This window comes from Marmota monax, unplaced genomic scaffold (assembly GCF_021218885.2).
Source record: "Marmota monax isolate L192 unplaced genomic scaffold, Marmota_monax_Labrador192_F-V1.1 WCK01_AAM20220418_F8-fsc00197, whole genome shotgun sequence".
Classification (NCBI taxonomy): domain Eukaryota; kingdom Metazoa; phylum Chordata; class Mammalia; order Rodentia; family Sciuridae; genus Marmota; species Marmota monax.
The window spans coordinates 1,313,553-1,330,275 of NW_026694815.1; the positions used below are offsets into that span (position 1 = coordinate 1,313,553).

Sequence of the window (16,723 nt, forward strand, 5' to 3'; positions counted from 1 at the left end):
ATGTCTTTTAGTTGGTGAGTTTAGGCCATTAACATTCAGGGTTATTATTGAGACATGATTTGTATTCCCAGCCATTTTTGTTTATTTTTGGTATTTAATTTGACTTGGTCTCTGCATGATTAGTCTTTCCTTCAGTGTAATACTTCCCTTTGCTGATTTTCATTGTTGTTTTTCAATTTCTCTTCATGGAATATTTTGCCAAGGATGTTCTTTAGTGCAGGCTTTCTAGTTGTAAATTCTTTTAACTTTTGTTTATCATGGAAAGTTTTAATTTCATCATAAAATATAAAGCTTAATTTTGGTGCATATAAGATTCTTGGTTGGCATCCATTTTCTTTCAGAGCTTTATATATGTACTTCCAGGATCTTCTAGCTTTTAGAATCTGGTTTGAAAAATTGCACGTAATCTAATTGGTTTCTCCCTATATGTAATCTGATTCCTTTCTCTTCTAACTTTCAATATTATCTCCTTATTCTGTATGTTAGGCATTTTCATTATATTGTGCCTTGGTGTGTATCTGTTGTTATTCTGTACATTTGGTGTCCTGTAAGCCTCTTGAATTTGGTTTTCCAATTCATTTTTTGTGTTTGGGAAATTTTCTCATATTATTTCATTAAATAGATTGCTCATTCCTTTGGTTTGGAACTCTATGCCTTCCTCTATCCCAATAACTCTTAAATTTGGTCTTTTTATGCTATCCCATAATTCTAGAATGTTCTGCTCATGGTTTCTTACCATTTTCACTATGTTGTCTACTTTCTTTTCAATATTATATATTTTTTCTTCATTGTCTGAGGTCTTGTCTTCCAAGTGGTCTAATTTGTTAATGCTTTCAATTGAAGTTTTAATTTGGTTTATTGTTTATTTCATTTCAAGGATTTCTGTTTGTTTGTTTGTTTTTAGAAACTCTATCTCCCTGTTGAAGTGATCTTTTGTTTACTGTATGTGTTTATGTAATTCTTTGTCAAAATGATCTTTTGCTGCCTGTATTTGCTCTCTTATATTATCCTTTAATTTGCAGATTGTTTTAATTATGTACACCCTGAAATCTTTTCTGTAATTTCTTCTGCTGTGCTGGGCATGGATTCTAATAACATGGTATCTTGATATGTTTTGGGCACTTTCTTCCCTTGTCTTTCATATTGTTTTCATGTCTTCCCTTCTAGCACCGTGGATCTGAGGCATTACCATTTTTACCCTATAGGCTTATAGTGCCCCTGTAAAGATCCAATACTACTCCTTTGAGGTGAGGACAATGTTATCAGACCCCAATATAAATAGTATACACCCTAAAAACAAATGTTTGCTATTAAGTCATTTACGGTTTGGTCACAATGTACAGAAATGGTGAATTCAATATTATCTACAATACACTCAGTAAGTTTGTAAAAGGGTTTACAGTTTCTGATGGTGGACAAAGAACCAGGGTTGAGGATTAAGATGATATGCTAAGGAGATAGGAGGTGAGGATATAGAGTTGTTATATCTTAGGAAGTGTGAAAGAGAAATCTAAAGAGGAAGATTAGTAACAGGAGAAAGAAGAGGAAGCAATTTGGGATAGACAAGTAATTGGGGAGACAGTAGAGTACATAAAACAAACACATTCATATTAAGAAAAAATAAAAAAATGTTAAAATACTATTAATTGGTGACATAAAAGGAAAATAAAAATATACAACACAACTCTAATATACTATTCAGACGTCCTTGTCCTCAAAATCCTAATTCATGCAAAGTATTTGGTTTCACATATGTTGGGGATGTGAAGGCAGGAGAATAGAGAAGGAGAGGAAGAAAAAAAAATCTTGAAGGAAGTAACAGGATTGTTTTGGTTGGAAATCCATATCTTTCCTGCTTCCCTTCTCATCCAGTAGGTGAGGTTGTCTGTTGTTAGTTGGTATCTTTGCCCTCAGCATGGTGAAGGTAACCAGGGTGTCACTGTGCTGGGGTAGTGACTGTTGGGAGCGAGGAGAATTCCAAACTGGATACCTCGCCAGCCAGAGTTCCAAACTGGGTATTGCCCCCCACTGAAAAAGGTGATGAAGGTGACTCAAGATGGATGTGCCTGCTTTAGGTGGTGGACTGTCTGATGGTATGGGGGGAGCTGAGTGATGACGTTGGACCATGAGTTCAGAGACAAGCTCTGTGGCTTGCAATGTGTGGATATTGGCTGACTTCAGAGCCTGTGTGAAGTTCTTGGGTGTATGCTGGCCATTGTGCATGCATTATCTCTGCTGCTACTACATCCCAAGATGGCAGTGACTGGGAGAGCCCCACATTGGTAGATGGGGGTCCACATAAGAGTGAGTGGCAGCCAGAGTTCCTGAGGCTGGGAAGCTACCAGATGTTCTGTGAGGAGCGGTGACTTCTGCTCAGGTGGCTGGCCAAAAGTTTTACACAGGTGCTGATGGTCCTGCTAGGGTACCCAGTAGTCCTGCATGGGTGAGTAGTAGGGAGACCTGTTCTGATGCTGTGGTCTGGAACCCTGGACCAGTAGGGGACTGTGATTCTTGAGCGGGAGCAGGAATATCGCTCACAGACAAGCAGTATTCTCACTGCTTGAGTCCCAGGTCACAGAATGACACAGAATGCTGCCTTCCTCTGGCCCGCCATCTTGGATCTCTCAGACTCACTTCTTAACTGCAAAGAAGTTTTCTTTGCCCCTCTCACCCTCTCTTCCTAGATAGCAATCATAATAAAATATGATTAATTGGTGACATAAAAGGAAAATAAAAATATACAACACAACTCTAATATACTATTCAGATGTTTAGATGTTTAGAATGTATGATTTACACACATTTTTCTATCAGAATAATATTTATCACAACAGGAGTGCTGTGAGGTAGAGCGTCAGGGTGTAAATAATTAATTTTAAAGATGAAAACATTGTTAAAGCATGGAAAGTGGCATCGGTTTGTGTAACTTTACACTACTCATCAGGGTCACTGAGAAGGCTTCGTCTGCATTTTGAGGCCAGTTTTCAAAGGCTCTGGGGCAACAGTCAGAAGAATCACTTTAGCTTAAACAAGACTTCAGTTTCATTGAGCTGGTATTCCGCCCACCCAGTCTCTCAAGGCTGCAGAAAACCAGTGTTTCTTCTAGTCACGATCATCATTAGATAGTACTTCCCTTTCCAGGGACTTTTTAGTGGTTCCCAGATGCCACTTCTATACAGTTAAAAATTCCTGAGTTGTAGTTTTTGCTCTTCTAGCAATTGGTTTGTTTCCTGTTGTTGGTGTTGCACCTAACCCTTAAGGTTTTATCCTATCACTGCTTAAAAAGACCTTTGTGCTGGACCACATTATTCTTCTTTAGATCATAACAACTTCAGAGTGGGGTCCAGGTTTCCTCCCTGTTGCCTACTTCTCTGTACCTTCCTGCAGCCTGACTTGGACCAGGGTGTGCTGGGTCAGATGCTGACTGCTTATGGAGAAGGTGCTCCTGACGATGCCCTTGTGGGGCATTCTCTAGGACCTGCCAATTTTAGTTTAACCACCTTTAAATTGAACCCCAGTCATTTTCTAGAGTGAGAATGCTAAGAGAAGAAACAGTGAAGAATGAAGAAAACTGACAAAGAGGAAGACCTAAAGAGACAGAAACTCTGAAAGTCAGGAGGAAGGGATTCCTCTGGGGAGGATTCATCTGCCTTTGCTGCTGCTTTTTATGGGGGGTGGGGGTGCTGGGGATTAAACTTGAGTACATTGGAGCCACATCTCCAGCCCTATTTTTGTATTTTATTTAGAGACAGGGTCTCACTGAGTTGCTTAGCACCTCACTTTTTCTGAGGCTAGCTTTGAATGCATGATCCTCCTATCTCAGCCTCTGACCTCTGGGATTGCAGTTATGCACCACCACCTGCCTTACCAATGCTTCTTGGTTAGAGATTTCTGTGAGGGCTCCATTTAGGATCAGTCTTTGTAAAAATTTCTCTTTCTCCTCTTCTTTATCTGAATCCTACAGAGACATACAGTTGGCTGTCTTTACTGTGCAAACCAAGGATGCTCAGGCAGGATTAGAATATGCTCCTCGGTTTTACTTATGTTTTCCAGTTTGCAAGACTCTTACTTCACTAAATTAGACTGAGCTGTTTCACAAAGCATTTTTCCTTCCCTAAAGATCTGGGTAAATTAAAAGTTCTTGCCTTCTTTACCTGCATCAACACCATCAAATGCAGGACGGTGGTAAATATTAGGGGCATGTGAAAGTTACTAGCTTTTGTTCTGCTGGTAATTCATGTTCATCTCAGATTCTTACAATCACAGCCTGAATGAGGTAGGTCACATATAATCATTCATTCCATTTTCCACACGAGGAGGCTGAGACCTCCAGCCTAAATGACTTCCTTAAAAAAGTACATCTAGTAGAGATAGAGCCAGTACAAAAATACAGGTTGAGCTTTTCTCATCTGAAAACCAGACATCGGAATTGCTTAAAAATGTGAAACTTTTTGAGCACCAACAAAACATCAATAAGAAGATTCCAGATCTGACTGCAGGTGGTGGGTCATAGTCAAAATGCAGGTGCACTGAACATACAGAATAAAATTATCTGCAAGCTATGTGTGTAGAATGTATATGACATATAAATGAATTTTGTGTTTCGATTTGGCTCCCATCCCTAAGCTATTTCATTACATATATGCAAATATTCCAAAATGCAAAACAAATCAGGAATCCTACACACTTCTGATCCCACACATTTCTGATAAGGGATACTCAAGCTACATATCCCCCTGTCCTCCTTCCTGCTACACTTACCATGTCACATGGATTTCTAATAAATATGCCAGTTCTTTCCTGACACTGTTTTCTTTGCATGGACAAGTCACTTAGCAAATAGTAATGGACTCTTTAAGATTTTATTCTCTGTTAAAATAATATAATCCACACATGTAAAATGTTATGTATTTGTACTTTATATCAATGTGACATGATTTCTCTCTCTATCTTGATGATTAACAGAATAATTAATATCATTTTACTTTAAAATGACAAAATAGAACACATGGAGTCCTAGCATATGAAATGCTGTTCTTTTGTCTGTGCGTGCAAGTCTAATTCTGGGGTGGAGATCTCCCCAAAATATAATATGAGAACTCAGATACTGGAAGAAAATTTTTATATAATAATTTTCTGATCTTCTTTTGTTTCTTGATTTCATTACTACCTGCAATGTGGAATGAGACTTTTTATTAAGTAATAAATAAACTTTAGAATTTGAATAATCATGATAAAAGTAATTATCTAATATTACTACAGTTCCTAAACCCTTTTCTTTCAAATAATTTTACCTTATTTATTTGTCATAAGATGTTGAAAAAATATCACAAACTGACTTCTTATTCAAAATCTTTGGCAAGTAACGAAGAGATGATTAGCAAATTTGTTATTCCTTGAAGTTACTCTCTTCCTTCCTTTCTCCCTCCCTCCCTCCCTCCCTCCCTCCCTCCTGTCTTTCCTTCTTTCTTTAATTCTTAGATTTTCCAATTCATCATTTCTTCTCATCTAATCATTTTGGTAGCTGACTTGGATATATGATATCAATTGAGCAAGAAACAGAGGGCCTTGACTTCCTTAATTCAAAATAATTCCTTTATCCGAAATAATATCTGTGTTCTCACTTTATCCTGCCATTGAAACTTTACAGTGGAATAATTGTTTTGTGCTCCTTGTAATTTTAAGAAAAAGAAAAAAAAAAAGATCACTTTGTGTCATTAGTTTTAGCAGTCTTTTTAGGGATATAATGTAAGTATGAAGCACCAAAGATATTTTTGTGAGAAGAATGAAAAGTTTTATAGAAGTTTTGATTGAACGTATTTGGTCATATGGAAGTTCTTAATGAATGATTAACAAGTAAGTGTTTCTTAGTCTTTTGTTTTTTTCCCCTAAAGTTGTTGTAGGCATGTAATTCTATTTTTTTTTTTAATTCAGAGAACCCTAAAAGAGCTTTAAGGGTCATATTTAATTCCCTTTTATGTTTTTTTTTGTGTTTAACTTTTTCATAGAAAAAAATAACTATGAAGCAATAGCTTTATACTCTGCATAACTCTTTTCATAGCTGGATTTCTGTATTTCATTCTGAGCATAGTGTTGCCTTCAGAAAGCACAGTTCAGCTGACAAAGTAATTAAAAATAATTGCATTTTTAACTTGTATTCTTTATAAGCTTGAAGAGATTAAATATTCGGCTCATAGCTGCAATTATTAAATGTCCTATATTCTCTTGCCCATTTCTCTGTGGAAGGCTTAAAGTTGAGAAGTCTTCTTATGTTCCCAGATCACAGGGGGGTTCTTTCCTTTTCTTTGTTCTCTTTCCATTTCTTTGTTAAGTCAATCAATTTTCCATCAGTCTTCTTTATGTAAAAACAAAATAGCACTAGTCTTTCTTTTGTGTGAAATTGTGGTTACAGTTTGAGTAGAGAAGCATATATAAATGATACAGGGAGTTTGTTCAGGGGATTCAGTCTTATGCAATTGTGGATTTTGGTTGCTGATTAAGCAGCTTCTGCAAGTCTGTGGTTTTAGTACCTAGTTCTGATCTGAAGATGGCATGGTCAGCCATGAGAAAGGTGGACATGAACTAGGGGAGAGCCTGACTAAGATGGAACCCACGAGGAAGACCAGAACCTGCATTAGTTCCTCACTGCCTCCAACTTCCGTGATCCAAGTGGGCTTCAGGGGAAGTGATGAATTCACCATGGGGTTAAGCGTGTACCTGGCCCTGGGAGTGAGAGAAACTGAAAGGGGCTCCTGAGTAGCTCCAGGAGCTACCTCAGGGGGAATAAGAGCTGCTGCCTCCAACAAACCAAGTCAGCCAGCAGATGCAATCTGTAGATGCTATGTCAGCATCCTGCTGGTCCCGTGGTGACTTTCTAAGCATGAAGAAAATATAGCCAATGATAAACCAGAGCAAGGTACAAAGCAAAATGCAAGAAAATATAGTTCTGGCTTAGCTGTAATCATGAAATGTAAATCCACCAACGTAGTGAAGGAACGAGGGAAGATTTGGCTTAGTTACTATAGTTTTTGTGTGTTTAACTTTTTTTTTCTTTGTTTTGGTAGGTTAGAGAAAAGGGGAGTTGAGTAAGAGCACTGCAATATTTAATTTCTGTAACAGTGGTTTGAATCTGCTTTATACTTTCCGTATTAACATTTTTTTTTAAAAACTATACCGCTCTTGTCAAGTTGCACAGAGTTGATTAATTTGTTTACACCTCCCTCCTATATGTAAAGCTGGTAATAGCTGATCTGTGGAATTGTACTCAAGAAATAAAATACAGAGAGAAAATTATTTGTCCATTAAAGTCTCTCTCAGTCCTTTTTTTTAAAATTTTTGCTATTATAAAAGAATAACATAGACTGGGTAATTTATAAAGAACAAATGTGTTTCTCATAGTTCTAGAGGCTGGGAAATCCAAGACAGAGGTACAGGCTTCTGATAAGGATCTTCTTACTGAATTATCCTGCATCAGAAGGTGGAAGAGCGAGAGAGCACAGGAGCAGGAGAGAGGGAAAAACTCCCACTTACACCAAACTTGCTCTCCCAATAACAAAATCCAATTCTGTGACATTGACATTCATCCATTCATGAGGGCCTTTCCTAAAGGCCCCACATCTCAACACTTGTGAGGAGACAGAGTTGTGTTGGAGGTTAAGTTTTGAACACTTGGGCTTTAGAGGACACATTTGAAACATACAAAGTTTCTGGGACAACCAAAGCATCAGAGAGCTTAGCTGACTTGTGAATTAGGAAACTTGGTTCCCTCTCATAGCTGAGTAATCTCAAGTAAATATTTTATCTGTGCCACAAATGTCTTATTTGAAATCAATAAGAACATTGGACTAGACTGTTTCTATTTTTTTTAAATTTTTCAAATTAGAAAACAATCTCATTGCATAAATAATACACATTTCTTACTGGAAATCCAGAGCTCCTATCACAAGTCCCAGAGCTTATTAGACCTTCTTCTAATGAAAAAGCCCCTGCTTCCAGGCTTGCTGATGTTCTTAACAGATGAAAAACACGAAAAAATGAAGTGTTTGGGAGATGTTCTCTGGGATCCTGTATTTCCCAACATGCTGCACCATACCCTTGCCTGACCCAGCATCTTGCTTGTTTTTTGGACGCTTCAGTCTTTCTCATTGGGTGAAGAATACCACGTAGACTGCCTCAAAAAGCAGCATTGAGGAAAGAAGAAGGTAAAAATCTTTGTCTTTCAGTTAGAGGACATACAGAAGCAAGCATCTTTGTACTCTATTTCAAGCAGCTGAGTTTGCTCTATTTTTAATGTCATAGCATATGTAAAAAAAGTCTTTCATAGCTTTAGTTATTAAAATTTTTAAATATACAGAAATAATGGACCAGACACTCTTATAACAGATATTGTTGCTTTCTTATATTTTCAAATATGCATCCATAGTTATATTCGCATCTGCATACACTTACAGATTTGTCTAAAGCCCACTTTGCCCATCTCAGTTGTCCTCCCTACACCTCAGCAGTAATCACTGTGCTGGGGTTATGGTACCATTCCAATATACGATTATGTGTATTTACTCCACCTGTTTGAATCCATAAACAATAATTTATTAGATATTTAAATATTAACATAAATATAACATATATATCATCTTAGAACTTGCTTTTCTATCTGGATGCATAATTGAAAATATAAGCAATAATTTGTGTTCTTATAAAATTTATATATGGAGATGTGATTTACCATTGTATTTTATATAGTATTACATAGTAAAAATGTTTACACATTTGCCACTGAAGGATAATTAGGATATCACTGTAAGCCAGGGATGGGAAGTTTGTGTTACCAGACTGTGTTTGGTTTTGGCATAAACGTTACTGCCACCCTGAACACAAATACATTATTAAGGCTCTAAAACTTGCATTTTCCCCTTAATAGCAAGTATCACTATTTAATTTGTAACAGGCACATACTGCTATTCAATGCTTCACCTGAGAATAATATTTTGTTATGGTTCATGAGTTTGGGAAAAATTGAAAGTTTTGATTGAAAACTATTCAGATAATTGAAGTGAAATATGCTTAGACTGTAAATGTCAATTGTTCCTCTTTTCTAAGTCCCCTTTCTCCCTCTCCTTTTCCTCTTCTTTTTTCTTTCTTCCTTCCTGCCTCCCTTCCTTTATTTCTAAATAAACACTTTATGTTTATTTTGATGCTAGATGATGAGATGAATTAAATTCATTGCTTCTGATCAGCTGGTTCCTTTTGAAAAAATGAAAATCAAATTGCAAATGTAGGATCCTTGAAGGAGTTAATGCAATTCACTGTTTCAAAGTAAATTAAGTCTTCAGATTACATTGGTGTTATTAACTTCTTTTCTAGACTTGACTGAGCTTTGTAGGTCATCCCAATTACAGAAAAATAATTTTTAGATTACTTAATAAAAATACAACTAGCTATACACAAGTGAGAAATCAGTATCCATATATTCTATAGCAATATAATATTCACAGCCCATAGGCACTAATTTTCAGACATGCCATGCAGGCTGATGATGCAAAGATTATCTTTAAAACCCTCTTATTTGCCTTGTGAATAAAATCCATAGACAGTGGGCCTGATCACACAGAATTTGTAACTAGCAAAATTGGTACTAAGGTTTGACACAGTCAGTCTAGATTCAGAATCCATTTTCTTAACTACAAAATTACACTGATAGAGAAAACTGCCAGTGGTCCACAGGAGAAGAACACAACATAATAAAATATATTTTCAATAAGTTATTTCCAACAGTTGCAATTCCAAAATAACATTTGCCTCTTCAAGTGATGGGTACTGAGACTCAGGTGATTAAAAAGGCTTAAGCCTCTACTTTTGCTTATTGTCACAAAGAAAGAAGAGTTGAGCAATTCTCTAACAAACTTATTATATAATCACAGATTCCTATGAGTTGAATATAGATAGGACAGTTGAAAATTAAGGGTTTTTTTTTTTTTTTTTAAGGATTCAGTTGAATTTCAATGACACCCACTGGTCTTTCTGCCCTACATGTAGACAGCTACTTTAAAGGGTGGTTTTCATATTCTAGGATATGGCTTTGGGGATGAGATGACTATTTCTGAGGGAGCATACCCTGGATTACTGTCCTTTTAAGCCTGAAGATGCCTGACACCCCACCTTTTCTGTGTTTATAAATGTTGACTGACTTCATGGAAGATTCCAAAGACAAATAGTTAAAACTTCTCTGTCTTCTACACTCAAGGCATTTGCATTATATGTGTTAAAATGGAATAATCACACATACATTTTAAGCACAGTGACCTAGAATTATAACAACTTAGGCATTCAACTTAATTAAAATGCATAACAAACTGAGCTGTATGTTGACAAGTAACATTTTTGATCCACCAGTTGTCTGACCATGCAGCGATATATGTCCTTTCAACTAAGTTTATAATTAACAGCAGTCAGAACATGGCCATGAAAATAAGTTCTCCATCATGGCCAAGAGATCATTAGTAATGCTATCTAACACCCATGTTAAATTTACAGATATTAATATTCAGATAAGATTCTGCCTTTAAAAATATGTATGCAATGGAGAATTTTGCCAACTGGGCACAAAAGAGATCTTCTCAACCCTCCCATTATTCAGAAAGTAATTAAAATCAATTAACTATGTTACAATGAAGATTAAAATGACAAAATTATAATTTGGTGGTGAAAGTATCAGAAATTAGAGCCAGTGATTAGTGTCTTTCAATTATCATTGACATTCGTGATCTAGGAGACGTAAAAGTCAAATGTGTTTAATTTAATGTTATTACATTAGAAAATTCCATTTAAAAACCTAGAGGAGTTAAAATGTTTTAAATATAGAGTAAGTATAAAGGTGTTCAATATGTTTATCAGATTATTTAAAAATGTTACTGGTCATTGGACAATACTCTTAATCCCTTAAATTTTCATTAAACTAATTTTAATGGGAAAAGATAATACTCGTTTTACAACAAAGATTTCATAAATATGAATGAAAACACAATACATTATAAAGAACAAGTGACTCCAGCGTCTTCAGAGTGTGAACAGACTCTCACACCCCATTGCCTAATATTACACTCTTCAATAGATGACTCTCTTCCAAAACAAAATACTTCATTCAGCCATATTGGACCAGTACCTGCAAAAATCAGATACAACTGCATTAGTAAGCATAAGTAAGTGGTCATGTTTAGTGGGACAAAGCCATTAGCCCATTCACTAATTAAACCCAAATATTGATCATTATCTACATGCAAGTTCTGTGCTCTCTGTTAGAATTCCAAAATGAATCCCCTGATTCAGAGAACTCTACACTCCAGTCAACATGTAAACTACTAATGTACCAAGAAATGAGAGTTATAACAAAAGTTCCTATGCTGGTCCATGAAAGCACAGATTAAAGGATAACTGATTCTTTTTCTAAGGGTGCAATGAGATTGATTGTTAATCTAAACATAGGGAAGGAAATAGCTCTAATAGCAATGGAGATATGTGATAACCAGATGATCTACATGTCAAACTATGGCAACTGTTTTTCGAAACATCCTGGGGCATGTCTGGAACATAAGAAATACTGGTGGGAGGACTCCATAGCTTCATCTTCATTATTTTTAGCTTCCGATATGTTTCATTGAGCTGTGCCTAGTTTGCCAAAATATTATCTAATTTTAATCCAACTAAAACTGATCCAATCAGGAAAGGATTTACAAACTACACTGTAAGGAACCATGGATTAAAAATATTACTAACTACAAGAACAAGCAAATAACATGAAAATGTCAGGGCTAACACACATACTCTTTGTTTGAGATACTTCTCAGGCCTTTATAAGAAAAACAACGGCTGTCATCAGTAAGCTACCTGACAGATATTTAACTAAATGAATATACTTAACCACCACTTCCAAGTAAATACTCCATTTTTATCAATAAGCAAACAACTCTATTTAAAAGAAACTCATGCAATGAAAAGAAAAGCTAATTTTAAAAATAAATGTTTGGATGTGTTATTCCCTAAAGTTTCATAAGTAGATCACTTATAAATGTTCTCCTTCTTTTTTATTCTTGAGATAGTTCAAACCATTGGAAAACTTTTAAATAAATGGTTTCATCAGGTTTTGTTAGCTAGATAAAATTGCAAATCTCCTGAGGAGTTTTCAAGAATACTTCATGCCATAAAGACACTGATGGTTCCACACTGAATTTATCAAAATCTTTTCAAAACTGGTGGATAATAAGTAAATATTTTAATACTGTATGCATAATTATGATGATTTTCCTAAAAAGTTGGACCAATATGATCTTGAAAGGTTCTCTTTCAGTCACAAGAACTATATAAAACATATTTAGAAATAACTTCAACTTAGACCTCTGTGCATCTATAGAAGACTATTTTTTTTTTCAAAAAGGCATGCATGATGATATTACTCTCACCAAGTTTTCAAATATTCTGTGAGCTCAATAAATAAAATATAATAATATGTACATGGTTAATAATGTGCATAATTGTATAGTGGTTTGTGCATGTATAAATAAATAATCAGCTCTTGGTGCTTTTGTTATTTACTATGTGGATAACACTGGAAAGAACCTTAAAAATTTATGGAGGCTTTCCATCTTATATAAGAATATATTAAAAGTTATTTCAAGTAATAAGGGCATCATGAAAATGCTTGATGTATTAAAATAATTAGTCTCTGGGCATCTAAAACACAAAATATATTAATCACTGGAGGAAGATCATTAGGAAGGTTAGGTAGAAAGTGGGGTCCATGTTAAAAAAATTCTTAAACTTTGTATTGTTAAGCCACCAAAAAATGACATCATCAGATGTACATTTTAAAATTGTATGTCTGGCAAAAGATTGGTAGTTGGACTGAAGAAGAAAGAATTTGTAAGACAGAAGGAAACATAATACATGTCTATATAGAAATTTTTTTAATGACATGCTTTTATTTGCTCTTTAGAATTGAACAGAAAATTTTGGTTTTCACATATCAAATAAATGATACATTCATTTAATTTATGAGTAATCTGTGCCTTCACTAAAAAGATCCAAACATGAGACAAAATTTTCTTTTGGTTTGCTTTATCAAAATAACTATGAACATTGCATTTTTCATTTACCATAACAGTAATTAAACAATTAGAGTCCAAACTATGCTTCTATTATGGGTTGTTTGATTGTTTTTGTGGTGTTCATCATGGAACCCATGGCTAAGCAAAAGCTCTATCACTGAACTACAACCCCAACCACACTGTTTCTATTATGAAAAAGCAATGATTTTTCCTGGGCTGATCAATTGCAAAAGTAGTAATAGTAAACTGAAGAGCGCAACTATTTTTTGAAGTGTTTATAACAGTGTTGAGTTTTTCTAGAAACCCCTCCAAAAACACTTTTTGGTTCTCAAATTGCTTTTGTTATGTGAGGCATACTCCCGTTTGTTTATGCATATTTTTAAGTGTGAATACGTTTGTGTGTATTTCCTTTTAGGTTTATAAAAGAAGTTTTGGAAAACAAACAACTGGGTACCATGGTACATACCTGTAATCCCAGTGGCTAGGGAGGCTGAGGCAGGAGGATAAAGAGTTCAAAGCCAGACTCAGCAATTTAATGAGGCCCTAAGCAACTTACAAGACCCTATCTCAAAATTATATATATATAATTTTATATATTTATATATTTATTTATTTATTTATATATTTATTTATTTTATATATTTAATTATTATATATTTATATATCTCAAAATTATATATATATATAATCACTGGGGATGTGGCTCAGTGGGTTAAATGGCCCTGGGTTCAATCCACAGTATCAATTATGAAAACAAAACAAAAACAACAGCAACAACAAACAGCTCTACAGATAGTAAGACAATACCAGTGCCAAAATGGAAGGGAGTTAAGACACTAGGATCTTTATAAATTGTGCACATTACATTTATGGACATAAAAAAAATTATGTGTAAATGAAGAAAAGAGAAATTTTGGTGAAAACCATGACTCTTATACTTCTGGGAGCACAAGAATAGAAGGCTCCATGGCCTCTGTCACTGGCTACTATGAGGTTTTTCCTCTATATTTTATGAATCCAGTCACTGGATTAAGTGCAGAATTTCTAGACTCCTAGAAAAGAGAATGAAAGTCAGAATTTTCTATGGGCTGTAGCACCGTTCCAGCAGGGGCAGCACAGGGAAGAAATGACTTAGTCAATTGATGTGCTGATGTGTGAGTGCACATTTTTAGACGCTGTGGTTAAGGAATTATGAATGTCAGAATAGCAAGGATGAGGTGATAATAATGGAAATTTAAGCTTACTCTTTTAAGGAATTAGTAGGTAACAAGAAGCATTCAATCTTCATTTATCATATTATCTCATTGAATCCTCAAATAACTGAAAAAAAATTAAGTGCTGATATCATGCCATTTTATCGTTGAAGCAACTGAAACTCAGAGAAAGAATAAGAAACTTTTACCAAGGTCACAGGGAATTCCTAACCTGTTTCTACCCAGAGCCAGTGCCCTTTATCAACAATGTACTGCACACCCCTGTGTTTTTAGACAACCATGACAGAAATCTATTTTGAGTATCTACAGGAGTGAACAAGACCAAAATCCTTCGCACTTGCCCTGACCTTCTACTGGGCCTTAAGTTCTAGGGTTGTGAAGCAACTGCACACACAGGTACGGTGGCAGAGTGATATCTACCTTTAGAACCTCTTATTGAACTTCTTTTTTCTACTGGGGACACACAGATGTGATAAACACTTGTAGGTTTTGGTAACTGTGTCTTTTGCTATGCGGAAAAGATTCAGGCACAGCAAACATGTTATGAGTGCATTTGTATAAGTGGATATGCTAGGTATTTTCACATACAATTCTAAGTGTTTCTTCTCATAATAACCCTGAAAAAAGATGGCAATACTTCCATCTCATAGATAAACTGTCACTCAGAAAGGATATATGACTTTCTTAAAACAGCAAAGAATACAGCCAAGTACACTGACACTTAACGGTATTCATTGGCTGTGTAGATGCTTAAATAGTTATAAAAATAACTTCCAAATATTTGTTGTTGTTGTTTTTATATTAATATATTCAAGACTATGGAGCCTAAGGGAAATTTTTGTTTAATACATATTTTCTATCTCATTCCAAATTGTTTTCTGCATTAAAAAATTAATGCAAAGGTAGCATAAAATTCATAAAATTTTATACTCATATGAACCTACAAGATTAAAAAAATGGGTTTTTTAAAGATAATAACAGTTATTCAAGGATTTTTGTTGTTGCTGCTGTTTTTCTTTTTATTTGCTTCTGAAACATATTTCCTACTCAGTGGAAAATTATGTAAATTGGATGTGTACATTTTAGATACATTTTTATTCTTTAATCCTGAATTTTTCAATCCTAATTATTTATATCAGTATCCATCATCTATCTCATATATTTCTATGTATCTGTCATCTGCTCATGTCACCTATGTATCTATATATCTATTTCATCTATCTATCCGGGCATCTATGCATCTGTGACTTTCTTTAAATTTGAGGGCTATAGGAAGGACAAGTGGACTTATTTTGTTTCTAACAACAGGAAACAATAAAACTGTTGTCTATGGCTTCTGTAATTTTATGAGCTTGGTTTGTGATGCTTGAGAGTATAGTGCAAAGGTAATTATATTTCCTATTAACCTTTTGTGTAAGAATGTATGAGTGAGTGGGTGAGTAAGTGTGTGTGTGTGTGTGTGTGTGTGTGTGATGCTTAGGAAAAACACAGAACCTCATACATGTAGCTCTACCACTGAGCTACATCCCCAGCCCTGCCTCTTCAAGTTTAAGTGATATTTGGTATCTTTAATCTGATCTTCAGTTGGCCACCATTGCTATGGGGAAAAAAGGTAATTGGAGTTCATTCACTGACCAGACACTCAGTAAAATGATGAGATTTGAGATTGACTGCTGAGTAGATGGAAATGGAAGCAAAGATTATTAATGGTTAAAAGCATCTGGATGTATTTTCATTATATCTAGTCATGGATGGGTGACATGAATTTTACCACTTTGATGACTTATCAGGGAAGTGCTTTAAGAAGACCTTCTCCTTTGAGGAAAAAAAAATATTATGTTTGGAATCAAAGTTGAAAATGCCATTGGGATGGAAACATAGCAGACCTTGTGGACATAGGTTATGGTATGGATGCTTTGTGGTTCCGGAGAGTCCACTTATTTTCCCTCAATGTTGTCATATGAAGAAAAAAGGAGTGGGGCTCAAATAAGATTTCATTTACTTTTAACATCCCATGAGTCTAAGATTCTAAAAAAGAAAACTCCTTAAAAAATGAAGTTCTTAAGGATAAAGGGTTTAGAAGGATGTTCTATGTGGTGAAAATAGTGTGGCATGAGTTCCAGGTTCAGGAATGAAACTGAGATACACTCCCCCCACAATGGGTATGTAAATTTGGGCAAGTTTTGTGACCTCTACTAGCTATACTTACTTCCTCTCTGAGAAACTAGGGCTATAATATCTATTTCTCACAAGCTCTGTGAGCACTAAAGGAGATTATATAAATAATACTTAACAACTGATTCTCTCCCATTCTTAGTACTATCTTTGTTACTGTAAGTAACAAAATAGATATAAACCCTATAGGGTTTCCAAAATACCCAACATCCTAATATTTACATTTCAAAGCTT

General features: G+C 35.1%; 1 protein-coding gene across 2 annotated transcripts in view; it reads right to left on the minus strand.

The window, feature by feature from the left end:
• Positions 1 to 8,259: 8,259 nt before the first annotated feature.
• Msr1 (macrophage scavenger receptor 1) overlaps positions 8,260 to 16,723 on the minus strand; it is a 77,749-nt gene continuing 69,285 nt past the window's right edge. For both annotated transcript variants that reach the window (XM_046425962.2, XM_058573128.1), the window contains one exon: positions 8,260 to 11,161. In XM_046425962.2, coding sequence (XP_046281918.1) covers positions 11,028 to 11,161 — 134 coding nt within the window. In that variant the 3' untranslated portion in view covers positions 8,260 to 11,027. The remainder of the gene's footprint in view (positions 11,162 to 16,723) is intronic.